The sequence below is a fragment of the Lygodium microphyllum genome, chromosome 22 (genome assembly GCF_053477565.2).
Source record: "Lygodium microphyllum isolate KBCC chromosome 22, Lygodium_microphyllum_v1.1.10, whole genome shotgun sequence".
In the NCBI taxonomy this organism is placed as follows: domain Eukaryota; kingdom Viridiplantae; phylum Streptophyta; class Polypodiopsida; order Schizaeales; family Lygodiaceae; genus Lygodium; species Lygodium microphyllum.
Window position 1 is genome coordinate 123,625,907 of NC_141156.1, and position 7,906 is coordinate 123,633,812.

General features: G+C 38.5%; 1 protein-coding gene across 2 annotated transcripts; it reads right to left on the minus strand.

Moving 5' to 3' along the window:
• Positions 1 to 4,895: 4,895 nt before the first annotated feature.
• LOC148017578 (14-3-3-like protein GF14 iota) lies at positions 4,896 to 7,640 on the minus strand. Of its 2 annotated transcripts, none has more exons than XM_087662517.1 (7): positions 7,434 to 7,640; positions 6,189 to 6,495; positions 5,920 to 6,007; positions 5,708 to 5,817; positions 5,446 to 5,597; positions 5,311 to 5,363; positions 4,896 to 5,221 (listed from the first exon to the last, which is right to left on the minus strand). In XM_087662517.1, exons 1-7 carry the CDS (start codon positions 7,504 to 7,506, stop codon positions 5,219 to 5,221), a joined length of 786 nt encoding a protein of 261 aa, XP_087518643.1. In that variant the 5' UTR covers positions 7,507 to 7,640; the 3' UTR covers positions 4,896 to 5,218. The 2 variants fall into 2 exon arrangements, with proteins under 2 accessions (XP_087518643.1, XP_087518644.1); XM_087662518.1 differs by having other exon boundaries at positions 4,899 to 5,221; positions 5,311 to 5,360.
• Positions 7,641 to 7,906: the final 266 nt, after the last annotated feature.

Below are 7,906 nucleotides of genomic sequence, written 5' to 3' on the forward strand. Positions count from 1 at the left end.
ATGAATGCCCTTGACCCCTCAAACCTTAATGCAAGGAAGGATTCTGGGGCAAGGTGGAATCAAACATGTGAACATGCAAGGTGAATGAAATGCACGAATGAAACCACCACCCCACAATATAGAGTCAAAAAGCCAAAATAAATTCTTAAGTAAAAGGCAATTGGGATAGGAGATGAATACACATTGCAAACTTATGTTACATTGGAGCATCATAGTAAATAAAAAGAAAACCATGGAATTGGGTCATATTTATTGGAATCAATTGATGAATGTGTTGGTTGATTGAATCATGGAGGATGGAAAAAAATAATTGGCTTATCAGATTCTTTATCATGCTATGAGGCAAAATCGGTGAGCGACAAATAGCCTAGTAAGGCCATAAATTGAGAGGAGTGGAAAGCCTAAGTTTGGAACATATAGGGCTTATGAAAGAGAGCTCAACACGTGGTCAGGATAAAAAGGCAAAGTGCTAACACCACTAATAGGCACTAATATAATGCCAACAATAGTGACTGAACCCTCAGAAGGGCATATATCCTACAAAAAACCACATTGTGGATTCATATGACTAAAAGCTCCACTATCAACCAGCCAAGGCCTCTTAGATGATAAGGCAACCACATTGAAGAAGGCTCCTTCAACTCGACAATATAAAGGAACACTGACTCATAAGTAACTATTGGAGTAGAGCTTGAAGGCTTGGATGTTTTAGCTCCATTCTTTGCTCTCGAACTAAGGTGAGGGTACTTCTGCCAACATTTCTCCTTTGGATGTGTCCCCTTCCCACAATATGGGCATTTTGGCTTGTGCAAGTCAGTATTAGATCCTGAAGAACTCTCTTATCATTTAGCCTTTGAGTTTCCTTTCTTCTTCATCCCCCTTCTGAACTTGCAACAAAATCCTTGGTGGAGGTGGATCCACTGGCAACCTCTTTGGCGTGCTCGTCATGCTCCAAAACAAGTGGGGTAAGAACCTCCTATAGAAGCTTCTCATAGGTCCTTTCTGTAAGAAGGCTAGTGTAAAAGACATCAAATCGTAGAGATGGTAGTTGAGTCAAAAGAATCATGACTAGAATCATCAACAATGAGCATTCGTAATTTCTTTTGGAGAGTAATTTGATGGGCAAATGTCTTTTGATGGTACAAAGAAGAAAGCTTTGTCCACACCTCTATTACTTTTTGCAATCTACACATATGCACTAGGACATAATCTTGTAAGCTCATAAAGAGGAAAGATCAGGCTCTAGAGTTGAGCTAATCCCATAGGGTTGCATGATCCATCAATGATCCAACAGTAGGATCCTCCACTAGAAGGGGAATAGGGTGGATAACAAAATCCCAAAGGTCAAAGGTATCAAGGATACACTCCACCTTCCACAACCAAAGTGAGTAGTTGGAACCATCAAGATTATTTTATTTGGGTGGTCTTCTTTGGACAAAGAAGGGAGTATAAGCACTTGTATAGACGGTGCTGTAGAGGGCAGTTTGAGGCCAGTAGAATGGGCCTTTTGTAAAACATGGAGAGAATGGGGAGGAGAGGGATCCCATAGAAATGGGCTAGGTGACCTCCATTCTTCACGATCCATGCAATAATCTTCACGATAATCTCATCGTTGTTTAGAGGAGTGATCAAGATACTCCTCATTTTGTATTATCAAAGTTGTGAAACTAGTTGTAAGACATCTTTGATATCCTGCAAGACATCCACAGAAACCTGTGTTTTGGTTGTAGATAACCCCAAAATAGGAGGCGATGGCTACTACAATATCACAATGGAATCAATGTAGAGGTCTGCCTAGGGGAGATATGATGTGGCCTATACAAGGCGTGTTGCACTTGATGAGGAGAGCTATCACCTAGCCAATATACATTGCATTTGTAGTAGAGAACTGAGGAAGCCTGCCACCTTTAGCAGGAGAGTGAGTTTGCATCAAAATGATGAGGGAAATGGGTACTTGGCACAAGGAAAATTGTTGCCTCCAAGCAACAGTGTATGTTTTTAGTAAAACATTGATGTGGAAGGCCGCTTGTTGGCAATTTGGGGTGGTCTTCTCTCCAGTAGATTAGCTTTGTGTCTCACTTAGGCGATGATGCCATGTGAGAGTGTGCAATAAAAAGGAAACATGAACATAGAGACAAGGAAATAGAGAGAGATTGCAAGAAAGAAAAAAGACATATGCACTAAACAAGGAACAAATGTTGAATACTGAGAGGTAGATTTAAATGTACACTTTATGAGATTTTACGGCCTTAGGAAGATGTGCAAGGTGTTTTTGGTCCAAAATGAAGACTTTAAGCCTACAAAATGAAGACTTTGAGCCTACAAATGGTTTGTGGTGCAGAGCGTTTTAGGCACAAGGTGGCATAGGGCATCTCAAAGTCAAATGCATGTAAAATGACCCTAGTTTGAGGGGAAAGGGGTAGGGGACCAATATATGGTTAGTAAGTGGCCAATTTTGAATGGTTACATGTCCAAATATCAAATGAAGCCAAAAAAGATTAAAAAACATGAGAGAGAATGCAGGAATATGAACACATCATCGTGGCACCCTCTATGTTGATCTCCTCTCTTGCAATGGATACCCTCTATGTTGATCTCCTCTCTTGCAATTCGAAGAAATGGGAATTTTAAAATTTTAATCTTTCTCTCTTATTGTAGAAATTTAGTCTTTCTCTCTCCTCCTCTACACATATAAAATGCTTATACTACACTTATGGCTTTAAGGGATGCAGCTTTCCATATGATTGAATATAACAAATCAAACTAATTTTCAAGTATCTCAAAAAATAATATTTACTCATTAGGCATCGAGTATCTATTTCCTCTTCCTTCCCTAGGACTATCTATTCATCATTGCTCTAGGAATAAAGAAAGATCAAAGTCTAGAAATAGAAAAGATAAAATCATTTCTTTCATCTAAGTCAAAATGTCCATGAGTTTCTTGATTTGATTACCAAATGCTGACAAATTCTTTGAGAAATATGTATAATGGTAGTTTGAACCCATTCCAAAAGAGAAAAGACATTTGAAGATCTTTGCAATGGGATTTTGGTTGATATTTAACCTAGTAAAGAGTAAGACCTTGGACATCAAATTGTTTCACACAAATATATGGATAATAATCCATATTTGCCATAGCAAACTTCAAATCCCTATCAATATTTTTTACTTTGGATCAATTATATATTTAGCACATTAAGATAACCCATACAAAATCATAAAAATAATCATTGCAATCATATCTAAAGCTATCAAAATTGTAGTTATGGGAAGTAAACATAAATGGCAGCCCTTGAGTCAACAATCATAGTTCTCTAGGCATTATTTATTAACAAATAGGACTTATAAGAAACTAGAGTGGAGGGATTGGACCTCCTGTTAATGTTAGTTTGTAGCATTTCAAGATTTCAAAAAAAAATAAAGTTAAAAATTAGTCTAGATAACATGACAAAAGTGTAATGATACTAGGGTTGAGATATCATTGCCCTTCGAACCGAACATGAATATTTTCTACCATTTAACTTTCTACAATGCTTTGTAAATAAATTTCATAATTGATTCTCCCAATATTTGTCATGTGTTGTGCGATGGTTTATAAGAGATCCAAAAGCCTTAGGGACACTAATTGTTATTGTGTAGTATGGCTCTTGCCAAAATCATCATTTTCCTATACTCTAACCAGTTTTCTTTCCAAAATTTTGATCGGCCATAGCAATGTAGCTATATATCTTCAAGAGAGGACAGAGAGATACCATTTTTTTCACTTTACAAAACTTGAAATACCCTAAACTTGTCAAATATTCTCACCATGTCTCTATCCATTTTTATTAGAATGCATGGATCTAGAGCATGGCTATGGCAGATGAAACAGAAAGAGAGGACTCATGATAACATTGACTTAGAGACAATAACTATCACACAAGTGAATTAGGTTTCAAGATGGAAACTTGGACTCATAAACACAATCTTGTGTGTATAGACAATAACACTAGCTGAAAGGACAAATTTGACTTGAGAGACAATGAATGTCACACAAGTGAATTAGGTTCCAAGATGGAAGCTTGGATTCATAAACACGATCTTATATGTGTAGACAATGACATTGACTGAAATGACAAAAAGTACAATGACATTCCATCCAAATGATAGGCAAGTGTAATGCTTTATAGTCTTTTGGATAGGTAGTACTTTTCACCACTGTGCTAATGGCATTTAGTCCCTTCTCTTGGATTGCTTGCATTTCCCTTGGCCCAACTGCTCCATACAAACATGCTACATTGGGTGTCATTGCCTAATTCTCAACAATTTTGACATTCTGAAAGGATAGAAAAACCCTTTTATCACAATTGATTAATATAGCTCATGGTTAGCACTCTTTGCCGACTCCAGTCTTCACACCCTTAAGCTATCCAAAGAACTCATGAAGTTAGATCTATTATTTACTCACTACTGAACTTGAGGGCAATGCATTGTAATATATTCTTCACGCAACAAATCCACTTTAAAGTTCACTTATTCACTTGGCTAGTATTTGAAACATATACAAAATCCCACTCCATTTATTGCTCATAGGAAATGTTCTTTGGTCAGAAAAGAAAGGTCTCTTAGATGGAAAAGAAGCAAAGCATCATACTTTCTTTTTTATCCGCTTTTCACTTGCAAGAAGTAAAGCACTCACACTTGCTGTGTCCTGCACCTTTTCTAGCTTATCAAGTCCTTAGCTTCTGCTCCATATTTGCACTTTGCTAACTTATTTATGGAGCAAAGCATTTTTGGACACTATCTTCTTCTTTTTTTAAACAATACAAGGGATGCAAGGAATATCAACATGTATTTCTGACGTGACAAAAAAAAATTCATTGCGCATCGGCAGATGGACACTAGTTGGTGATTGCAAACATCTCAATATTAAGAAGCCACAAACTCAAAAGACTCAACATTGCATGCAATGCGGAAAATGCCTCAACAACATCATTGGAAAGACCTCCTTAATGAACAAAAGAATTGGAATACAAAAGGCTCAAGGCCCATGATGGAAAGAATAAGATGAGCATAGACTAGGCCTAAACAATCAGCCTTTCAGCTCCTAGGTGTTCCCAGTGGTTATTTTTGAAATCAAGGCCAAATAAGTAGGTCACCAGAATGCGTATTACCAAGCTCGATGAACTACAAAACCATCCATGGTAGCAGATTCCTATTTATTCCTCCATCACAAAGCTCACTGGAAAATGAACCACCCGAGACTTAGTTGTGGCAAAATTATACAAGCATGAAGGAAATTTTGTTTGATACTGGTTAATCATGCATCACCTCCGCGTTGTTCACTTTAGCAGAGTCTTCTGCTTTTATTTGATCATCGCCTGCTGACACGCCAAATAATAACTCAGGACCAGGAGAAATAAGCAAGAAATGACTACCTTGACAGCATCGATACTAGTCACATACCTCCGACATCTTCCGGAAGATCAGAAGTCCAAAGTGTCAAATTGTCTCTCAGTAGCTGCATGATAAGCGTACTGTCTTTGTATGAATCCTCGCTTATGGTATCTAATTCGGCAATGGCTTCATCAAATGCTTGTTTAGCTAAATGGCAAGCCCTGATCACCAACACAAAAAAAAAACATGCCCATGATTTAAAAATACGCACTCTTGGAAAACCTAGCTAGCCTTGGACTTCACTTGCGGAAAAATAAGATACTCCACTCACCTTTCAGGTGAGTTAATGATCTCATAATAGAAAACAGAAAAATTGAGAGCCAATCCAAGCCGTATGGGATGAGTGGATGGCAGGTCTGTAGCGGCGATTTCAGTCGCAGCCTGTCACAAATGGTTCGATTTTTGTTTATACAGCCATGAATGCATGACTTTCAGATCAGATACTTACTCAAAAACATCTCGTTGACAAAGCATGTGCCGCACCTGATAAGCTTTAAGTGATTCATCTGAAGCCTCTTTCCTTTCACTTCCAGTCTTGAATTCTGCTAAGTATCGATAATAATCGCCTTTCCTGTAAACAAGACTGCTGTTACTCAAACTAATCACATGAACAACCAGTGGATAGCTGAACGATTGAAAAGCCATGCATTTGCCCATCTATGCCGTTTCCACAGACACAACACCAACCCTTTTCACAACTCGCGTTATCATTTGCAATAAATTATGTGACAGGCAGAAGCATAAATTCTTACATCTTATAATAGAATACTGTTGATTCTCCTGAATTAGAAGAAGGTATAAGATGTTCGTCAATTATCATCAAGATGTCATTGCAGATTTTTGAGAGTTCTTCCTCTACTTTTTGACAATAAGCTCTTATTAGCTTAACATTGTGGTCATTGGACTTTGCTTGCTCTTTCTGCTCAATTGAAGACAGTATTCGCCAAGAAGCTCTCCGTGCACCGATGACGTTTTTGTATCCCACAGAAAGAAGGTTCCTTTCTTCCACAGTGAGCTCTACATCCAGCTTTGCAACTTTCTTCATTGCCTCCACCATTTCTGCAATGGAAATATAATCAATCTTATAGAGGATTCTGAGGGAAAAAATATTCCGTTTGGAACTGGCCAATCGACCATTTGCCTTTCTTCAAACCAGGTAGTAGAAAGAGATCATAAACCAATGGGTAAAATGATATTATACACCAAGTTGTAGAATGATGTCATAGTATGACAGTGATACCATAATCTAGTTTTAATGCTTGACATGCTCATCTTAAAAACAACTCGATGAAGAGCTTACACATCTCTAACGTTCATTCATTTTTCTTCATACTATGCTTGGGCAATATAGCTGATCGGCTCGATTGAATGAGACTTGCTGTCTGAACTATGCAATGATGATTCGTCAGTTTCTCCTATTTGACTCGAAAGAGACATTAGGAAGCCTTCAGTATCGATTTTCTGTTTTCAGAGGTTCTTGAAATGGCTATCTTGTCACAAATGCACCATACATAAGGAGCCATGATCGCTTCATTGTATGAAAGTGATCACCATAAAGCAGCCTGGCCTCTTTAGTATCTAATCATGCAAGAAATGGAGAGACCCGGTACCCCCTTCTTGCTGCAGGGAATATTTGCGTTTGCAATCATCAACTCACGGCATGCTATAAAACAAATAGGAAACGTACACTAGATCAATGACTTCTGCAATCAATGCTTGCAAAATTTTTTCCTTCTAGGATCAATGCTTGCACAAGATTTCCCGCCTAGCATCAATGCTTGCAAAAGATTTCCTTCTAGAATCAATGCTTGCAAAACATTTCCCTTCTAGGATCAATGCTTGCAAAAAGATACTCAAAAGCTAGAGGAGTGCAGATCCAACAGGTAAAGGAAATCGATAGAGCCGAAAATGGTGAATGACTGTGAGCAGTATTGAGTGCAGCAAAAACTATAGGAAAGTCTTTTTTGACACAGAGATGAAAGATGCGAAGGTAGTACCATCATATCGCTCGGCCTGCTCCGAGAGCTTGGCTATGAAGACATGGTGCTCTCTGTCTTTGTCTGCGGTCATGGTGGCGGATCTGATCGAAGCGGAGGGAGGCGATGACTTTGTAGATTCGGACCTGCGACTCTGAACTTTCGAGTGCGTCTGAACTGTGAGAATTTATAAAGGGCGGCTTGGCGCACATTTCTAAGGTTGCCAGCGCGTCTGGAAGGCGAAAATCCAGAGGAATTCATCATTGATGTTTTATATAGCATTGTCGTCTACTGAAGGCCAGCCAACCTTTAAAGTTTAGCCTTTGGTGTAATTTTTACCGCCTGGGAACAAATTATTGGTTATTGTTTTCTCTTTTTCTTTAATGCAAACTTCTCTCTAGACTCTCTCTCTCTCTCTCTCTCTCTCTCTCTCTCCTTCCTTATCCACTTAAGTGAACCTAGCCACTAAGTAGAAGAACACTCACTCTGAAGTT